The sequence below is a fragment of the Chiroxiphia lanceolata genome, chromosome 1, assembly GCF_009829145.1.
Source record: "Chiroxiphia lanceolata isolate bChiLan1 chromosome 1, bChiLan1.pri, whole genome shotgun sequence".
In the NCBI taxonomy this organism is placed as follows: Eukaryota; Metazoa; Chordata; class Aves; order Passeriformes; family Pipridae; genus Chiroxiphia; species Chiroxiphia lanceolata.
The window spans coordinates 92,095,295-92,117,386 of NC_045637.1; the positions used below are offsets into that span (position 1 = coordinate 92,095,295).

The 22,092-nt window shown below is 42.0% G+C and overlaps 1 protein-coding gene across 4 annotated transcripts in view; it reads right to left on the reverse strand.

Moving 5' to 3' along the window:
* Window positions 1-22,092, reverse strand: part of JARID2 (jumonji and AT-rich interaction domain containing 2) — a 214,933-nt gene that overhangs the window by 106,824 nt on the left and 86,017 nt on the right. For 2 of the 4 annotated variants that reach the window (XM_032674683.1, XM_032674662.1), the window contains exon 2: window positions 14,847-14,982. Coding sequence is in view for 1 of the 4 variants with exons in the window: in XM_032674662.1 (XP_032530553.1) it covers window positions 14,847-14,982 (136 nt within the window). In the remaining 3 variants the exon portion in view is untranslated. Of the gene's footprint in view, window positions 1-14,846; window positions 14,983-16,982; window positions 16,997-17,091; window positions 17,193-22,092 lie in introns of those variants that run through there. The other 2 variants (XM_032674673.1, XM_032674691.1) reach the window with 2 other exon arrangements.

Here is a 22,092-nt window from a genome sequence, read left to right on the forward strand (position 1 = left end):
GAAAATAAATCGGTAGCTGGAAGACACTTAGGAGAAATCTCTGCCCTCCCAGACCAGCTCCAGCACTGCAGCAACTGGAGAGCAGGTGAGGGGGTAAAGCAGGAGGATCCTATGCTCATCCATCAGCTGACCTCTGAGGATCTCGCTGCAGGAATGGTGCACAGGCCAAAGCAAGAGTGACACAACCTCAAAAGCACTGGATAACGTAAACTTCAGCCACCTGCCAGACTGTATGCAGTATCTGGCAAGATTCAGTTGTCCCATTTCAACTGAAGGGACAACGGATTCTTGCCAGCATTAATGCAATCCTCTGAAGCATCGACATATGAAATGTCAGTGCTGTAGCAGCCTTTAAAAGGAAACGCTCCTCATAAGCCAAGCAATTTCCATCTCTATTTCTAGCTCTTGAGACCAGCAGCTTAACCTTACTTTCACCTCCCTTTTGTGAGCTCTACAGGCGAACCACAGGGGGAAGAGATGAGAGCTGGGGTAGGGGGCCAGCCACTTGAAAACCTGATGCTGGAGAGAGGGCTTCTGAAATGTTAAGGAGACTTCCTGACACACCACTCCCCGGAGGAGTTAAAGAAATTCCACCACCATGAAACGTTCTGCTGCTATTAAACAGCTTTTTTTGCTCACATTTCAGGTCATCAGAAGAGGAAGTGAAACAACATTAGCTGCTTCCTGACTTAATAGAAACCTCGGAACAACCATCCACACACACACAATCAAGACTATACTCTGATGTGCATTTAATGATTTTATCTTTCCGAAGAAGCAAATGAGATAAAGTATTATCCTGCAATTTTTAAAGAATACTGGGTTTTACCCCCCCCCGAAAACAAGAAGTCGTTACACAGAATTTTCCATTCATGCATTCATGTAATTGAAGGCAAACACCCATTAGCATACTTCTTGTTTTAAGTACAGCATCAAAGAAATGGGAGCAAGGGGGTGGGAGGTATATGCAATGGAACAGCACAGAAATATGGTAAAGAAGTAAGTGAGCTTTCAAAATATACCCAAGAGGCTGTGTGTATGCTGAAGTTCACCATTGTATTACTACAGTCAACACCCCCCCCCCCGATTTAGGGCCAAAAGTATGCAATGTTTTGACTTTCAATAATAGAACTCTATTTCAATATGAGGTGACAATACCAGAGGTGGAGGGGAAAGGACAACTGGAATCCCTCTGTACATTCACAGTACCCTATAAAAAGCTGAAGAGACATATTAAACTGAAACAGTTCAGACAACAAAGTCTTCCTGGAGTTGGAACATTCCCTCCCTACACTGCTTCTCAAGCTACAAAGACTATTAAGTAGTACTAATGTTTAGCACGCATTTAGCACTTTATGTGTTTAGAGTGCTGACAGAGACACATACACCAGTCCCCCAAAAAAACACCAAAACACCCCACACTCAACAAATGGTAGAACAATTCTACCTGTTCCCACACAGGGCAAGGCTATATTTTCCAGTGGGAGAAGACAGGACATCCCATGTGGTGGGATGAAGCAGAGAGGATGGCATCAAGCATACCTCCCAACAGGAGAGGATGAACTAATCTAATGGTAAAGCAGCACTGACAAACTTCGCATGTTCAGGCCACCCACATTAAAGTTCAGTTCCCATGTACAACTATTTATTAGTAACACCAAACAGCTACATAGTAAAGGCCAGAATTAATGTAAAAAACCCAGAATTTTAAACATAACACAACCAACACCCCCCCCCAAAAAAACCCCAAAACACAAAAACAAAAAAACACAACAACAAATCATCCCATTTAATCATTCAAAAAAAAAGCATATGACTAGTTGCAAGTGGTGAGCAGGATGGAAGAAGGAATCAAAGTCCAATTTTTTTTTCCTACTGCCATGTAAAATGAGGAAAGGCTTTGGCAGAACCTAGACTGATAAAAGTGGGCCACTTGTAAAAGAACAGGTTGGACTTTTTACATTTAATTTCTTCCTGAAGCTAAAATCGGCCTCAAAGATATTATGAAAAACACTTTAAAGTATTTAAAACAAAAAGAAGTCATTGAGGACATGAAGGCCTCATTGTTTTCCCCAAACTTTATATGTCAACACATACACATGCACTAAAAAAAAACCTTACCTCCCTTCTGAGACATTAAATCCACACAATGTTTCTTGGAGAGGGTAAAAAGAAAATGTAGGTCAAGATGTTGAGATAGGGATTGCTTCTGAAAGATGAAAGCATAAGAGGACTAAGCTTTCATTCCTTATGTTTCTTTGAGATTTCAAACAGAGTGTTATTTGATAATGGTTCCTTTCAGAAAATTGGAATTTAATATAGCTAATTATAAGTTAGAGAATTAATGTACAGTCAGTACTCCAACAGAGCTGGTATACCATGCTGATGCTTTTTACCAGCATGTCCCCAGTGCTTATTATAGATCTTTTCTCCAAATACTAAGGCCAATCTGTTCTCACATTAGGCTGGATGGCCCAGGAGTTGGGGCGGGGGGAAAGGAAAAAAAGAAATCTATGATCTCTATGGCTGTAACACTGAGCCTGCAGCAAGCAGCCTGGAGTTGTCCTCGCGGCATGGCATGGCACAGGAAAAGACTCTGCCGCTTCAAAGAGAACACATAAAATAAGAGGACAAAGAATAAAAAACCACAAGTAGCTGGAGAGGAAAAGTACACTGAGAAACAGGAAAACACATTTTCCTCCTTCCTATTAAAAGTGAGGAAAAAGGACAACAACAAAGGATGAAGAGCTCACAGGCAAACGGAAAGAGGGGGAATACTCCTAATTGCTCAGTATTGTTAGTACTGGAATTATCCGAGAATTATTTGCCCTATGAGCAATCATAAGCTAAAAATCCTGACCTACATTTCACAGAGAGCAAGCAGTACACACAGGAATATCCCTCACGACAGGAATCAGCAGCAGACGCTGCTAGATTTGGACCAGGAACACTTTCTCTGCAATTCCTAAGGAAGCCACCCATCAGTGTTTCAGGGACCTATGTAGGCTTGTGATGCTCTGTTTCTAGAGATGGCATAAAATGTGTTCAGCAACATCTGCTGCAAATCGCTGGTCAGTAACTAAAGTAAAACTGTGGCTAGTGTAGTCTTAAACATAGATCGTACTTGAGTGAATTTTGAGGGGAAAATGTGCATCGTGGGAGGCTCTTGCAATCTGAGAGGTTCCAGGAGCTTTCCCTTTGTTTTACACTGTAGTTTCTGACTAAATACTAAGACAGCCTATTTCTTTTAGGTTCTCAGATGTGTGAACTCATTGGTCATTGACCAAGCCACAAGCTCTGTTTTGAGGTCTCAATCAGAAGGGCCATATCCCATTTTTTCCTCAAAACAGTACCTACAGTCAGTTGAGCTGTAAGCTTCAGGGTTGGGGGACAGTGGGAATTAGGCATGTTTTTGAAATAAGCAGAAGTTTCTTACATGTTAGCAAATTAATTCCTCTGAAGTCGTATTTTCATTTGGCATGTCCCCGCCTGGGTTAGAGTAGGACCTGTGTAAATACTCTTCTGCTCTTGAAAGGCCATGTCAGGACAAAATCTGCCCCCTATAAAAGGCACCTCCCGCCTCTTCATACTGTAAGAATTCCCCAAATCCTGCTAAATTGCCACTGCCACCTGCTCCCAAACCTTGGGGCTGAGAACTTCTTCCTTCCAGCTGCAGAACAGCATTCAATTTTAAAGCAAACAAACACATCAAACAGTTTAGTGAGGTCCTTCCTATGGTGCTTAGCACTTGAGGGAACTGAAGTCTTATGGTGACAAGAGGACACCAAACTAGTACTTTTTTTTTTCCATTGGCTTCAACCTGAGTAAAGGGAAACAGATGGCATGAAAAACATCATCACCTTTAGTCTACTCTCTCGTCAACAAAGGCTAGGAGGGACAGCAGTCACGAAACAAAAGCTGAAAGCTATTTTCCTAAAACCTTGGTAAAATTTCTGAGTCCTTTGTATGTACTGGCAGAATCTCTCCTGGAAGTAGGAAAGCACAGACTGAAGAGCAGACTCTCTTTCTCTCAAGAGTGTCCCTTTCTAAGTTTCCCTGCAAATTTAGTTTTCATGAGACTATAACCACTGAGTCCAAAATTATTTGAGAGTCTTTAAATTACCTAGCAGTTACAATTTTGATCCAGCCAGATGGTAATTCAGCAGCATCGCGATATCCAACTATGCCAGGGAAATTGAAAGACTGCAAAACTACCCTCCCCATAAACCCCAACATTCAAGTTCGCAGAAAGCCTTTTAAACTCATTTTTCCAATCAGTCAACTATTTCTAAAAATTCTGCTTTCCAGGCTATTAATGGCAGAAGCCTGGATCCACAACAGAAAGAAAAGTGGTTTTCTGTGCTAAGCAATGCCTTAACTAACGGCCCATTTATTCTATTTTATGAGCAGAGTACTTGTATATAACCCTGTGTTATGCTGTGAACGTTAATCAACCTTCATGACTTTGCATGCCAGTTTTATTGGAGCGCCTTCCACGCTGGCATAAAGGGGACTTTGTACCAGTCTTCCTGCAGCCTAGGAGAGATCAACATCAGCTTGCAGCTCTAAAACCTCTTTTTCACAAAGAACATTTACTCTTCAATTCTGGTCTGTTGTTAATGAGACTTTGAATATTCAAGGATGGAGCCATACTGTGAAAAGGTAATCTATGAAAGAGTGCATTTAAATCTACAATTGTAAATGGGCTGTGTTTATCTACTTAGATAAGACAGCCTTGTTCATTTCAATTAGAGAAGGTCATTTCCAGGCAAATGTAAACTGGCATTTGAAGCTCATCCCCGCAGGACAATGAGATGAGGTAAAGCTTCTGGGACAGGTTTCCATCTAAATAAAACCTGACAACTACTCCCTAACCACAGACCTCATTGTTGCACAAAAGGCCATCTTCAATTGATTTTGGGGAGGGGGAGAACTAGCAAAAACTATGTTTCAAGAAGATTTGGAATTCAAGCCACATTCTGGTAACTTCTATCCCTTATTCATGACTTCCATCTAAAGGTAATTGCTGCTGACCTCCTGAGATGTAAAGAGGCAGAACAACTACTCTAGAAAGCGCCAGATTACCTTGGCAAAACAAAGTTATTTGCTTACTGCCCAGTCGAGTATATTGTCACATTAAAGAGCATAGTTGAGACTCTTCTCCTTCGCACAGAAACAGCATGTTTCTAGACAGACGCACCACAGGAACCAAGAGAAGCGAAAGCAAATCAAGCCCTGCATGCAGACTGTAACAGGAAGATGCCTCTCACCAACCCCAGCCCACTCCTGTATGATGCCTCACGTTTGTGGCTCTGTGCAACCTTATCACTTCCTTCTGGCATGTGGAGCCAGAGAGGGAGCCTGGGGCTCTGAAACAAGATCTCAACATTGCAGCAAGGGAGCAGGGATCAGGAAAAAACAGAAGGGGATGAAATTCTTCTTCCACCCTCTCCATCCAACACACCCACATCTGTATTGCGCCAGTACAATCCAGATGCCTTTTCTCAATGTTTTATATGAGACTGCATGCTTCTATCATGGCTGTAGCACCCCCTTGCTAACACTGTGACAGCATTTTCACCCAGAATAGAAAGAAAATTCCCATGTTGTGAAGAAGGGAAAAAACTGTACTCCCTCTGTGCCATTTTCACCACTTTTAAGCTTTTCTCAATCTCTCCACATACACAGTAGGCATAACATGAAAACACTGAGATGCTCTGCAGAGCAGCTTTAAAAATACTTCCACCTTCCACAGCACTAGAGATGGCAACCACTGTCTGAGGGAGGTATTTTACAAAGAACCTGCTTTTGAGACAACCTAGCTGAAACAGAGCATGTCAAGGTGTGATTTACCTCTAACATGTCTGTTCACACACACACACACACACACACAGAGACTAGGGAGAGGCTGAACTGAAATATTTTTTAAGGTCAACCACTACTGAAGCTAAGTGAGGGATGAGAGGAGGAGAAAAATAAAATTAAATGATAGTGTGGTCATGGTCTTTGGGCATTACTCGGAAGGGCTGGCTGAGGCTGCCAAACCTTTTGCAGGAAAAGTGGCTTATCTCCTGGCTTCCCAAACTGTACCAGAGGTCAGCTGATGAGGTTTCAGGAGTCTGCCAGCTCTATCCCTCTGTGGGATCTTTGGCAGGTTGCTCCAGCTGGGCTCCTTCCAGCTCTTCCCTTTTTTCCATTTTAGCATATAGCTTGAATAAAGAAAACAAGATGAAGGCTTTCAAAGATAACGCAGTCTTTCACAAACAGATGCAGAACAAAGCACAGGAAATTCTGAGCAAAGTAAAAAATGAATGTTGTCTGCTGAAGGCTTATCTGGAATGAGTTAGCCTCTTTGTGGACACATCTGAAACATCACACGGTCCTGACTGCAATTTCAACGCTCACTAACAGTCTCATAAGGGGAGAAAACAGGATGGATAAGGGTGGAAATTCAGCAATTTTTAGCTCTCAGAAAGGGAAACTCCTTCAGATGTACCAGAAACAGTATCTGTGAGGTAAATTTGTCAATGTCATCCCTTGTCACCCCGAGCACAAGGCTTCTATATCTACACCTTAGACTGGACCTTGCCCCTTAACAGCATTAAATTCATTTAAATTAGGAAATAAAGGGCATCAAAGGCAGGTTATTGAAAACATGTATTCAACTGATTCTGAATACAATATCACATTAACTGCATGTAATAAATCTGTGCTGGTCAGACACACAAACAGAAAAGATTAAAAAACGCATGCACATTTATTACTATGCAGAGCAATCTGCTATGACTTAACAGTATACGTGTTAAGCTATATTTATTTTTTACAAAACATACACCCACAAGCTCTGGAAAGTATCTACTATGCAATGAATCTATCATCATCATCAGTAACTTAAAGAATGAAGTTATTTCAGAATGGTTCCTTGGAGATTTTAAATCAAAAATATCCCAATGAAACCAAACTGAAATGTGGAGGCACGAGCCCAGAGCACAGACCAATCTCCCAGACCGTTACAAGCCATGAATGAATGTGACTAATTCCTGAAGAGTTTTCATTGCTCAAAAAGGTGACTGCCTTCCTTGCTTTTCACATCAGAAATTCTACATTCAAATGGGGTCGATGACACCTAAAATAATGTGATACCAATCTCCTGAAATTTTCAGTTTACTCCACATCACTATGAGGATCCCCTAATCCATGTCATTTGGCAGCCCATATTCTTAACAAGTCAAAGCCTAAAATCACAGATAATGTAGGGTATTTGAGGTGAAGAGCACAGTAGGTTGGCAGCTGTGTCAGGCAACTTGCTGAAGTTGCCACTGTGCCCATCAGCAGTTTCAGAATCTCTGCTTTTTCTTTTAAAACCACTTTACTGCCAGGGTTGACACAATAAGGCTTACAGCACGCATGACACCTGCCCCAATTAAACACAGCCTAATGGCCTCAGAAATGCCCTGTTGGACTAAATAGTTCTCAAACTCTTTCACATAGCAATTTGTTTCTAAAATGTCCCCATGCCAAGGAAAAACTGCTGTGCAGGTTCTAAGACACAAGACAGCCCCTTGAAGACCAAAAACATATTCTAATATTCTGAAAGTACTCTACAAATGGGGCCCTCTGGTGGTCTAGTGGTTAGGATGCGGCGCTTTCACCGCCGCGGCCCGGGTTCGGGTCCCGGTCAGAGGAGTCCCCCGGGTAGATGGAGCTCGTTAGCCCTGTAAGGCCATCCATCTAAGAGAAGGTCACTCTAAACAAACCTACGTCCTGAGGACCTCACTGCCACCGTCCGAGCTTGCTCGGCCCCGGCAGATGAACCTTAGGATTAAAGGGTGGGCTCAGCTCAGCGCACACTGTGTCTCACCTAAAAAATCCACTGCGCAGGCTCGAAGGGCAAAGACCCTTCCCAAATCTTCGTTCGCGAAGACTGGCCATACACTCTACAAATGCAGTCTTGCACTAAGAGCTCAAAGCTGTAAAAATAATTAGCAAAAGCCTTATTCAAAGCCAAGTAGAGACAGTTTCAGAAAATACAGTTCCCTAGGACTGACTACAGTAAACTATTACATAGTCTGTGTGTATGACTGAAACTTCTCTCTTCATTTACTTGTGATACTGATTTTATTTCCCATTACATTCCTATTTTCCCAATAAAACAGAATATGCTATTTCAATGACTGATTTAGGGGTATGTCTTACTCTCATTTCTAAAGTAAGCAAACTAGAATTGCCAAAACGTACAATTTTTGACAGAACTGGCAATCCTCTGAGGTAAAACCACCACCATTCTTTCGGCTGTACATACCATGCCCCTCCGCTTCCCCTCGTGAGGATATTTTAAGACTGCAATGAGGTCTTCCCTCAGTCTCCTCCAGGTTGAAGAAGTCAAGTGACCTCAGCCACTCCTCCTATGGCTTCCTCTCCAGACCCTTCATCATCTTCATAGCCCTCCTCTGGATTCTCTCTAATAGATTTATATATTTCTTACATTGTGGAGCCCAAAACTACACCCAGGGCTCGAGGTGAGGGTGCAGCAGCGCAGAGTGGAGCGGGACAATCACCTTCCTTGACCAGCTGGCAATGGGTTGATTTTTGGTTTGTTTGTTTTTAAGAGAAACGTAAGTCTAAAACCTACAGTTGTGACGTACTTTTTCAGTGAACTTTTAAGCTGCATCTTTTTCTGCTCCTATTCCTGGCAACTGTTGTCCCTTCTAGCACCTGAGGCTGTGGTTAGACAAGATGACTGCGCCAATCCTAAGACTGTGGTTAGACAAGATGACTGTGCCAAACCAAGCAGCTTGCTACTATCAAAAAGGATGAGTCCGGTCTCCTCCTCTTCCAGCTTTCAGTCAAGGTACTCCGGTCCCCCATTTCCACCAAAAGAGCACAAGGTGCTCATTTGACCTCTTTATTGACCTTCATTGAACTAGAAGAAAATTATCTCCTTTTTTTTAAATTATTTTCTTTCTGGGCTAGTTTTCTGTCACATTAGTACACTGAACTGGCTGCACTGCATAGGCAGACAAATGGCAGAGCTAGCGCACAAGACATGAGGTGAAAGGTTGCTGCCAAAGTCTTTCCCACCTTTCCTCCTCTTATTTATTTTAGACTTACAATAACTCAGTCTGCTACAGATTGTGCAGAGCCTCTGCAGACTCTTCATTGCCGTTTTCATTTTCCATTACCTACAATTAGCAATATGCAGGGAAGCAGGAGGCAAGATTATTTTTAGAATTAGTTTGACTACAAATGCACTCAGGAGCAACAGAAACTCTTTTTAGATAGTCATGAAGTAAGTTTTAAGAAAATTAATTATATAATTCCTCTGTTTCACAGGTTAAAAAAATATCCATCTCTCTTATACTTGAGAGAAAAAGGAATATGGGTGAGAGAAAATTTTCTGGCAGTCTTGCCAAACACTGAAATTTTATTAAGACAGAAGCACCGTTTGGACATAATCAAACTGGGTAACATCAGTGAGGGTGTAATTTGACCTGCAAATTTTATTATAAATGGTGATGATGGAAAATGCAAAAAAGAACCTGTGCCAGTCGATGAACAAGCAAGTCCCTGGCAGGCTCAAAAATTAATTCTACTCTAGCAAACAAAGAAAGGAAAAGAGATTTGGAAATTTTCAATGGAGCCCAACCCCAACATCCTGTTATTTATTTGTTAATCTTTAAATTCACTTGACAGCAAGCACCGAAGTGAAAGTGATGTTGAGTGCCATGACAAATCTGCTCAAATGCATATTTTCTGAACCTTTTAGTTGAAAACATCTATATTTAATCACAGTTCAAAAACTAGCCAAAAAGGCTGTTTACTCTGAATGTAAAGGGAAAATATTACAAAGTTGAAAGAGCTATTTCTGTTTCTGTAAATGCAATTTTAAAATCCACTTACAGACAAGGGTCCCTGGCACACTTACAATCTTCTACTAAAGCTTAGGAGACTGACAGACATTACCCACTGTCAACAAACGCAATCTAACATCACTGATGGAGTGAAAAGCTCCCTAGACAAATGTTAGCATAAAACCTTCTTGCAGTATTTAATTGCAGCCTTCAGAAATAAGAGAGATGAAGTTATCAGTATATCTGAACCACCACAGCGAATGAAGAGGGCTGCTTTCTTGTTCAGAATAAAGCCTGAGTAGTGGTCCAGCCTATGTGTCTGCACCAGGAAGGAAGGAGACGCACGTTGCTCTGGGCACAGAGAGGCACAGTTGAAACAACAGCACTTCCCCAAGGGCTGCTGTGTTTTCATCTTAGTGAGTGGGAAGAGAAAAGACATGGTCTAAGTCCAGAGAAGACATGGCTGCCCCACTGGCAGCTGCTGCCACCCCCTGCCTTTTGGCAGATAACGCATGGGCACTGAGCTGAAACACCCGGCTTAGGGGTCTTTAGGCATTTCTAGCACATCTGTTGCTATTTTCATGCCATGTCTGGAGTACCATCTACATGGCCAGGGGAAAGTTTAAGTCAGATGAAGCCAGCTCCATGCCACCCTATCACTGGGCACCTTCATTTCAATATACCTCAGTGGGGAGCATCAACAGAAAACCTCATGCAGTGAGCAGAAAATACTTGAAAATCTGTGCATCAATGACAAACCCAGCTATTTTCAGATAGCACTGCTGCCTGCCCCAGCTTGCCTGAACAGCCAGCGTGGAAGCCAAGGGATGGGCAGATCCAGGCATCAGAGGAGGCTGCTGCCACTAGGTCTGGCATCATGGTCCCACCAGGAGCTCTCAGAGGCTCCTGCCTCTCACTCAGTGCAGAGTTATTTAATCTGTGGAAAAAGCAACTCTCCAACAAAAGTCACATTAGCTTTTGTGTGGGAATGGCTGAGGGCAGAAGCAGAAGCAGACCAGCACAAGGGTGGAGTCATCATCCCTGAAGGTGTTCAAGGAACAACTGGACATGTCATTTAGTGTCATGGTCTAACTGACAAGGTGGTGCTTGGTCATAGGTTGAACTCAATGATCTTGGAGGTCTTTTCCAATTGAAACAATTCTGTGAAGGGGGGGAAGGGGCACCACAGTCATGTACGGTCCAACCACCACCTCCATCAAAGTGCTGACACCGTTCCTTCTCTGTTTAAACAATATACATAATGACTTCAACAAGCCTAAATGTAAGGTGAAATCTCTCAGGACAGCAAAATTACGTATTTTTACTCATCTCTTTATTTACTTAATGAACAAGACTTCCAACTTCTGCCTTGAACCAAAGCATTCCCTCATGCACATTTGATTTCTCAACCAGAAAGCCTGCCATGAGCTTAACCAGGCTGACATGTTTGGAAACTGCCATGACACCTTTCTAGGACAAAGTATAGCTGGTGAAAATACACTATCTGCTTGAATAATTCTAACGTCTGCTTTGTCATCTCTGTAGATTACCCAACCACCTCAAACAAATAAGCCAACTTAGTCACTTTTTCCATTTAAGAAACGTACTTCCATATAACAAATTTCTTCTTTAGCGCAAGTTTTGAAAAACAGAATTTAAAATCTTAGGTCATAAAAGTTTGCTTCATGATACACTCTTTTGAGGGTACTGGATATACTCTCATCAACAGAATGCAAGCAATAATTACATCTTTCATTGCCTTTTTAATAGCCTTATCTCACATTCTAAGCTACACAAGAAGAAAACAATTTCCTAAGAGAATTAGTTTTCCTTTTAGACGAGGATCTCTGAAAATTGGTATCACTATTCCAAACACCAATCCCTATTCTGCAAATCCTAATGCAAATGACAGGCAGCAGTAATCAAAGTCACTAAAGGGATCCCTCTGGGTTTTTCCAGCACACGACCTTGTTTCCATAATCAGAGTTCCAGTATCCCATTTAGGGCTGCAGAGGGTTTCTTGACAACCAGCAGAAGCACCTCCTTCAAATTTTATATTCCCACATAATGGAGAGGAACATGTAGGAAACAAAGGCATACTGTAGGGTGTCATTCTATACTCTGCAAATACCCAGAGTCAACATAAACACCCGTGCAATATAACCACTGATACGACAACCATAATATACCCACTTGCCTTTCTCTTTAATTGCAACCACTTAAGTAACACGGTTTCAGACACAAATTGAAAATGGCAGGATTATTGTCAGGATAACAAGTATCTTTAATAGTGAGGCAGAGACAGCCAAGGTATTATAACACATATAATCACCAAAACTAATTTGAATTTTTATTTATTTTAAATTTTATTTTTATTATTCAGAGAGGCATCGAAGTTAATTGTCTCTGTGCCACGATCAGCACATCTCAGAGCTTGCAGAAACTTTAGTACTGAAAAGACTCCGGTTAATAGGTTCATCTCTCACATTTAAAATTAATTTGCTTTTTGCACTATCAGTCAAAGAGGCACCATTATTCCAGCTACCAAATCATTAATGATAGTATTGTACTCACCAGATGAAACACCACTGACAATCATTTTCATACAAGTTTAGTTGTAGCTTCACAAACACTGGCAAAGCAACTTTTGTAGTGTGTCTGTCTATGAAACTTCAACCACTGTAAATCCCTACAAGTTTCTTAAAGACACCTTCACCTTCTTGCAAGGCACTGGTGCATCTTTTACCTTCCTCTATTGCTACAAATAAGTACTTTCTACTAAAACAAATTACAGGTTGCAAGTCTATGAATAAATAAATTTAAGGGATGACAGTTATAAAACCAGAACAAATAAATTCTCTCTGCATGACAGATGGTGGCACCAAGATCAAATCCTGCTACCTAGTTGCTTGTGGTCCCTTCGGCTATGAGAAGGACACAGGACCAAAAAACAAGGGTGGTGGCCTGAATGTTGGAATGACGGACACATACAAGGAAACATTTTTTATTCCCAAAAGTATGAAATCATGGATCTAAGACTCACCCTTAAAATATTCGATTTCCCTGAATTCATAATAGTTCAGTAGTTTCTTAGGATGACCTGCTTTTTTTCTCAGTCCATAGAGACACATGGATTTGAAAATACATGACTACATTTTTTTTAATGAAATGAGCAAATTACATGTTTAAATTGATTTCCTTGATGTCACAGCACAATATCAACCCTCCTCCCTTTTGCAAATCTTTCTTCTCTGCATAACGAAACATTCTTTCAAATATCAATGGCTAAAAAAAAAAAGCTTTTGGACAGTGGTATTGACATAGAGTAGTGCTGAGACAGGACATTTTAATAATCATTTAGCAAATAGAAAGAGCAACATGGACTATCATTCTGGCTCAGTTAAAAAAACTGAAGCCCCAAATAACTGATCATCTACTTCTAAAAGGGAAAAGCTCTGAAGGTGCAAGCTGTGCTGCTGCCGGAGGAAGCCAATGGCATATTCCACATCTGGTACCTGCATTGACACAGCATTCCCAGCCAACTCAGTTCTTATCTAAGCTGCCTTTGGAGAAACTAGACACCATAAAAACCTCAGTCATCCTGTAACCTGGCACATCATCAAAGCCTCCTAACACACAATTACTGTGCTTCATGCCTTTAGACTTTTTTCCTTTGATTAAACAAAACCCCCACAACAGAATAAGAAACTTTCCAAGAGAAATTGTGTTTGACAGAAGATCAATGATGCAGAGGTGTTGGAGGGAAAAAAGCCAGCACTGTTTTGTGTACACCTCCAAGCTTATTAATGGATTGCTCTTAAAGCTAGATGCCCCTTCCCATCAGATCAGTATTTGATATTATTACTGAACTCGGAAGTCTGAGGTCTTCTTTAATCACATTAAGGAGTTTGCAATTGCTTATGCAATACAGTAACTCTATCATGCTGCCTGTAGTCATCTAGCCATTCCTCTAGGTTTTTGCCTTGTCGGCAGTAACACTCAGTGAAATCTGACTCACCACATCAACAACACAAGCTACATATAAATATGAATAACCTACCAAGTAAGCACCCAGCTGCTGCTTTAATGCATTAGCACATGTATAGTTATGCACATGCCTAAAAGGAACTGCCATAAACCTCCATAAAGAAACAAATAAGCTCTTGTGAGTGAAGAGAAAACTGTAAGCTTGCCCAGAAATCTGAATCCTGCTAGTCATCACTTTCAAGACTCAAGCCAGCATGACAAAGCCTTTTCAAGTAAGGGTCTAAGTGAATCTGAAAGAGACACACTTTATATTCACCTCTCAGGACACCACCACTTTTTTCAGCAAACTGTAAGGGAAAGGGAAGCAACAGACAATAACTGGGTAAAGCATTTAAGAAATAAAATTAAACTCCTTTCTAGCTCCTGTCATCTAAGCTTGTCTGCATCTCCTTTTAATACCTTTAAACAATTGCTCTGTGAACTGCTAAACCAGGAGAGTCCAACATCAAAGCGTTTGTGTTGTTTCAGTCCTTTAAATCTTGATGTAGATCATATGCTACTTCACCTAAGGACTTAGATTTAGATGACTCCAGAGACAGACGCTAGTAAGCCAGTTTCTTGCACCTAAATGAGAGTACATCAATTCTGTCCAAGAGTACTTCCCCAAGGTAACTGGAGTCAATCACCTTTAAATGCTTACCTCCTCTGGGGACATACGTGACATATCAGGGAGCAGGCTGATCTGAGGGGCCTCCTTTTCTACTGTCCTCCCACCTGGCACCTACCCTCCACCTTGATCCCCATCTCAATTAATTAGCCAGGAAACAAAACATATGGATTGTTCAAACTGAGCATTTCAAGCAATTCAGAAACAAGTTCTTCTGTGCAGATCAAAAGGGCACAGTGTACCTGCCAAAAGACCAGGTACACTGGTCTCCTTCCCTGCTACAGAAGAACCCCATGGAAAAAGGACTGAGCCCTTCCAGCAGTACCACAGAGGCATCTCACCATTCACTGCCTTGAGGCTCCCGCTAATGCCATCGCCGTGCTGCCGCTTCTGCGCGTTCTTGAACTCCTTCAGAGATAAATAAAGGACCTTCCGCACCACCCTCTCCTCTGACCAGGGAATCCCATCGCTGTCATCCTAAAGAAGATGGAAACAGAAAGGAGACATTAGTTGCATGTTTCTGAAACAAAAACAAAACCCCAAAGGCTAGGGCTACACAGCTTATTTATAATTTAAAAAAAAAAAAGAGAGAGAAACTTAAGAAAAATACTCTGTAAGAAAAGGCAACCTGACCACCTCCAACAGAGAACAGAAACATAACTATTATCATCAAATCAGAGCATTAGTCTCTCTAATCCTTCATCCTACAAACAGCAGTAGCCATGTACTAGGTGTTAGACAAGAAGTGAAACTTAATTGTTAAAATCCTTATAATGAATCCCTCACAGAGAAATTTATCACAGCCAGGAAGTGCTCCCAGATAATTAGGAGGAGAGGGAAAAAAAAAACCAACTAAAACAAATGTTGCAGAAATTTAAGAGGCAAGTTTCGTGAACTAACTTCTCTTGTTGCCATTTTGGCCTTGGTTTGTGCCTCCTGGCTCAGGTTATTTTTCCCTCTGGTTTTGTGATTTGCATTTATTGCAGTGTTACAATGAAGTTGTACATTGATAACAATGAAGTTATTCTGAATTAATATCAGCGTAAAGCCAAGTGGAATTTGGTTCACAGGGCAGATGTTTTCTACTTTATTTTGAGGAGACAAATGTTACATTGTCAAAAGGAATACTAGTGTATGTCATATTTAGAACTCACTTTAGTTACAAGATTAATTCCTTGGAAAAGCAACTCCCTAAAGTCTTTAGCATTCAAATAAATTAAGTCAGTGAACTGATATAAAGACATGAGATAGGTAAGTCATCATATTTTCATAAGCCCTATAATTGTCTCAGGGTCTTTGGAAATCACTCTTTGAGCATTCTCGCCCTTGAACTCCTCAAGGGCTACATCACTGCCACACAAAACATTAATATTTCTAGGCAGACCTTAAGTGGTAAGTGTAAGTGTACAGCAGCATATTGTCACATTACACTGGAAATCCCTAAAGCCCCATCGGTGATCCCCACCAGGAGGCAGGAGAGTTTAGACCATCCCATGTGCCAAAGTAATGCTGGGCACCACTAACTCAAAAAAAAAAAAAAAAAAGCATAGTTTAGGGTGGCCAGTGATAGCTTTTTCTTTGCTCCTCTAGTGACATATTGGCATTCAGCCAATTCAGTGATCAAAACCATTTCCAACTCCCACCCCTAAAAAAAATTTCTATGACAAATTACTTGGCGGGGGTTAAAAGACAAACAAACAAACAAAAAAAGGCAACAAAATGAGTGCAGTGAAAGCAGCCAGCGCTTTGGCAGCAGGATGTGCATTTTGCACGAGGGACAAGCTCCTACATTTTGAAGAAGGCTGAGCCATACCCAAGGAGCTTTAGAGCACAGGCAGCTCTGGGCCAAGAAAGCAAACTTTGTAACGCAACACCCAGAGCAACCAAAAAAAAAGGAAAAAAAACTCCAGGCAAGCACTTTAAAAGGACTAGTACATCCAGTTATTTTGTCAACAAAGGTTTATACCAACAGCTATGGCTTACCCTTTTGCTGCCAAACACAACATCAGGCATACTCAGAGACGTGCCACTTTCCTTAGCCCTCATCCGCCCAAGGCCTCTCTCCCATCAGACACCATGCCCGGCCTGAGGCCCGAACAAACTCCTTCCTCCACCAGACCACACAGCTCCCATGGAGCTTGAAGCTGCACAAAAATACCCATCATTTCCTGATCCCACTGGCCCACTTAATCCTGACAAAACCACAGAAAAATAATTTAAACAAACAAACAAACAAAAATATATTCCCTATTAAATCCGCTTTGTCAAGACCGCTCACTGCAAGGAGCACATGGTGGCATTTGCTGCTTCAGTAGTGACAGGGTGAAACCTGCTGACAGGATTGATCTTTAAATCAGCATGTGCTGACCACGTGGCCACTGTAGCAGGTAAGCGACTGGTGGTAGGTACAGCCCATGCCCTGGCCCATGCCAGCGATAGTCCCACCTGTGGGAGGGAAGGAACTCATCACCACACACCAGAGGCCTCTGGTCTAGGCCACCATCCCCAAGTACTCCTGTGAACAGTCTGAAGTCATCTCCCTCTCCCCAGACAATGTGCTGGACATGCGAAAGGATGGTTTGCAACCTGGCACCCAATTTTCCAAGGGACAAGGCAGCCAAGATGTCTTCCTGGTGCCAGCTGGAGGCTCCAGCACCACTGCAGGAGACACTCCCGCCTTCCCACCAGCCTGAGGGTTGCGTGGGCATTAGTGCCACCAGCAAAGAGATGGGTCCCAGAAGACAGGAACAGAGACCTCTCTCAGCAACCTCTGAAGCAACACAGTAACATTTCACATCACACTCAACTCCTGGAGCTGTAAAACTTGAGATGAACCATATTGGCTTCATCTGACCTTTGAAACACCAGCACTGCCAATAGAAATGCACATGGGAGAGTCTCTCCACACCAGAGCTCCCATCAGCCCAGTGGTGTTGAGACTGCAGCCACTGTCCTGCCTACACTATTCTGCTGTGGGCTTTCCCCACACCCTCTGTGTGTCTTGAAAAAAGGTCCTCAAGTTCCCCAACACCGTGTGTACCCAAGGTCAGCAAAATAAGGGGCTAAAGCCACTGCCAACACCTGCATTCACATGGCTCCATATGCAGGGGCAATAAAAAGGTTTCACAATGGTCGAACACATCTTCCCCAGAGCCTACAGCACAAAAAGCAGCCGCAAGCCAGAGAGCAGCTGACTCAGAGACCAGCTGAGCTGCTGCTCCACCGGCTGCAGCTCCAGCTCCCAACACATTTAACCATAATTACATGGGTCAGATCGCCTCTGCCTCATCACCCCAGCGTAGGGAGAGCCGTCGTGTGCCCAGTCTGCACTCACACTGCTAACAACTGGAGGAGTTATCTCACTTTAGCAAAACAATGTACACATGCCCAGAACAGTTTAGAAGTATGGTCAAGTGAAAGCCTTGAGGAATTTAATCTATGTAACTTCTCAACACCACCCCACCCCCCAAAAACCCAACCTCAAAGGGACTGACTCAACTGCTGCCTTTAAATACTTCCACAGGGAGTAGAGATTTGTTAATAGATGGCTCTTGAGGCTGGCAGAGAGGGGTATAATAACATCCAACAGCTGGAACTCGATTCAGAAAAATGCAAGACAGAATTAAAAAACAGTTTCTGCAACTGTGCAAGTAATTAGCCATTGAAACGACTTGTGGGGAACTAATGGATTGTCCATTATTGACTCAAACCCAAAAAAGGACTGAATAACATCTTAAACTGTAGGTTCATCACCACAAGCCCTTAACCTTCACTGTGCAGGTCAGCTAAGATGATTTCTGCCTCCTAATCTGACAATAAGATTATTTTTAAACTCAGTATAAAAGGAGCAGATACAAACAACTTGGGAAGCCCCAGGGCAGAATAAGGAAACATAACTGCATCATTTACTTCAAACTGCTAAAAAAAATAATCATGCCACCTTCTTTGTTGTGCCATTTTAGGGAACCTCATATCATACATTTATATCTGAACATCTATCAGGACAGCCAAGCAACAGTTTGGCAAGTTCAGCCCAAGGGGATAGGGAAGAGGAGCATAACCTCCATTTTCTTACACGGTACATTACTACACAGGATGCTACCTCATAGATTGGAGAGCAGCTTTCTCTCATGCTGTATGGCTGGCAGCTTGCTTTCAGCTTTACAGTTCTGGAGGTGATGTTCACAGGCTGCACACAGCCTTCCTATTTCAAAAATTATATTCAAATCCTTATTAAAACAAAGGCAAAGCGAGCAGAAGTGAAGGGCAAGCTTTACACCACCTCCTGGGCAGGTGAAATGTCAGCCTGAAGTCGTGGGAGCTGCTGCACTCCTCGAGCAGCAGCAGAAACATGACTGAAGCTTCTGCATTCATTCATCACAGACGCAACATTTTTCAGCCTGGCCCTGGCCTTGCCTTAAGCAAACAGGAGTCATAGTTCATAGGGTAAAAGAAAGCTGGAACAAGGGAGAATCCATGAGGCACTCCATGCTATTTGTTTTACTTTTATGTAAATACTTTAACAGCAGTGATGGTTTTATTTAAAAAGTCAGGACTTCGTAAGGTACAAAGATCCCTATAAGCATGTGTGTTATGACTCAGTGAGGCTGGCGTGTTTCCAGCTCTCTCTTTGGGTCTTTCCCAAGCACGCATCTCCTGACCTCATTCTTCATGCCAGGTTGCAAAAAGCAAAACAACAAAACACAAACTCCCTCTTTTTTCTTTTTCCAGTGCTGCAGCCAACACTCGGTTAAAATCACTGTGGCACCCAATGCCCTAAATGAATATGCTTTCATGGTTCAACAGCCCCCAGAGAGTCTTTCCCACAGATGCAAGAAGGTCATTTTGAAGCAATGGGAAAACTAAACCACAAGTTTCTACTCTTTCCTCAAGGATATTTTTGAAGGAGAACTATTTCAAAGGGTGGTTTTTACTGTGTTTAGTTAGAAACATAACAAAAATCTGTCTTTTGCATGAAAAACACATTTTCAGAGATCATATAAATTACTTTTCAGTTGAAGGACCAAGATGGAAACATTTGTTTACTGGACTCAAGACCTTCAACAGAGTTTTGCCTTTTGGCTGTATATTATCAATGGAAGACAGTTATACCTGTTTTTCTCTAGAAGTCAGAGAAATTGGAGGAAAACCTAGATATGCCATCCGAGGCTGAGAGTGATCCTTCTGTGCAAGCTTGGGCGAGTTAGCACTCTACTAAGTGCAATTAGCAGGCTTATTCATTTACACAGCCCACTTTTTCAGTATAAGTATGGCACGGCAGGAACCTCATGAGAAAGCACGAAGTGTTACTGCTGTTATCAACACGTGTACTTCCCCTGCTGCATTAGCAGAGGTCTCCATTGGATTACACAGTCCCACCAACCTTCTAACCACATTGTCCTCACAGGGGGAAACCCTGCTATTGGCCCATCGGTGTAAACTCCGCCTCTACATAACTTGCAGGAGCACATGGGCTGTTCCTCGACCAGACAGCAGAGGCTCTTCTCAGCAGATACTCTTAGTAAAAGTCTGAGCTCCCAGGGTACTGATATGAAACTCTAATATATTCAACCGAAGCTCTATAAATAAAGATTTTTGGCTCCTTCTGTCAGCTATCATGCTGCTTGGACTTCTTACAGCCAAGCAGAGCATGGTGAAAACTAGTTATACCCATATATATACCCACAGTAATATCCTTGTAGTCTTTCGCTTACTATCAAGGTCCCTCTATTCCCTTCTCCTCACAGAATAAAGTTCACACTTATTTAATATTTAACCTTTTAATCAAGTTTAACTATCCAGAGAGGATGTAGCAGTTTCTCATTTAAAACAAACTGCTTATATTCAGTGAGAAAAAATAAAATCTCATGAATGGCTTAAGTTGATGAAGATTGATACAGCTTGGAGACTTAATAGTACAGTGACTCATGCCTTCTGGAAAATGTAATCTGTTCTGTCTAGTTTAGGAAAATAGGTCATGTTTTTAAAATGTGCTAACTAACATGAAGAAAGGGGAAATTTCCTTTATTAATGGTTCTGTTTTAGCATTTTAAGCGTATCTGGTAATTATAGCGACTTTTTCCCTTCGTACTTGCAGAAAACTTCCCCAAAGAACTCACATTACATTACAGCTCCTGACTAGCAGAACCAATGTTAACACAGAAAAGAAACAGTGGAGGAAAATAAAAATCTCTCCCTGCTTTAGCACTTCTCCCACAGCTTTCATTGCCTGCAATTTCCCTTTGGTTTGCACTCTTTCACCGCCTCCTACTGCACCAGGGATTGCATTTCCTCCTTTCAGATGAATTCTGAAGAGCAGCACGGGAGAGAAATGCTGCGTTTTTTGGGTCACTAAAGGCCTCAGGCACTTTTGAGCCCAGTGAGCTTTAACCTGCTCTTGCAAAAATACATTAGGGTAGAAGAGTTCCACTCAAAATCTTCAAATACACGTGTCTTCATACAGGCTCCCAGAACTGAGGTGTAAAAAATAGTTCCTAAATTTATCTTCGGCCTCATAATGAAATATTGAAAAATTGTCAGTTCATGTGTTGTTTCTTTTACATAAACTCAGAGGCCTCGTTGATGGTTCTGCACCTCTAGAAAACTACTACTCAATATGAAACTAGTGAAAGCTTACAAGACATCAACTGTTTCCCGTGTTGGTCCGCCAAGATAAACACCAAAAAAAAAAAAACAAAGAAAAGAAAAAAGAAAAAAAGGCTAAGACAAAACAAATTCAGAGTAAAGAGTAAATTTTCCTAATTTATCAGCTTGCAGCAGGACTTCAACTTAAACCAACTCTCACGAATAGCCATGACTTCACAGTTACGACTTTCTTAGGCCAGACCAGAAATATAATCAACCATTTTGTAACGAGAGTGTCTGAGTTTTGGGCTCTGACAAGAGCCTGCAGCAGAGAGAAGCCAAGGGTGGTGGAGTGCTGCCATAAAGAGGTGTAAAGGTATAAGATAATTACTCAGACTGGGGGAGAGGTTTTCATAACCAGATTAATTCACCTGACACCACCTGGGATGCACCTGCTCCAAGCCCAATGCCAGCACCAGCCCCTATGTGGCCACTTGACCAGCTTTATTGGGGAAAAGAATCAAAATCTCCCCCCCAAGACAAGAAAAATTACTGTCTTCATCCAGATCAGCTCCCTCATTACTAACCACATAACCAGATGGCAGCCACTGCTGGGGCAGAGAGAAAAGTGGGATTGTCCCTTTGAGCAGCAACTCACACTTAGAGGGATGCAAGCCCACCTCAGCACCAAACCATGACAATGACCGTGAGGAAGGGAGGGCACCACAGACAGTATTCAGGAAATGAAAACCACTTTGCTGTAATGTCAATACTGTAAAACCCAAACATCTCACTGCATTCAGATGAACCATACCCACTTTTTCCAAAATTATTTACTTTAGAGGAGTGAAAGGGAAATATAAGGGGGTGAGGAGTGTATCTGTTACAGGGACAGGGCCTGCAACGATTTGGATAGGTGACAGCCTGACAAGGTAGAATTTTCTGTTTGACCATCACCTGTAGCCAATTTATGCCTGAGCAAAAGCTCTGACTTGATAAATA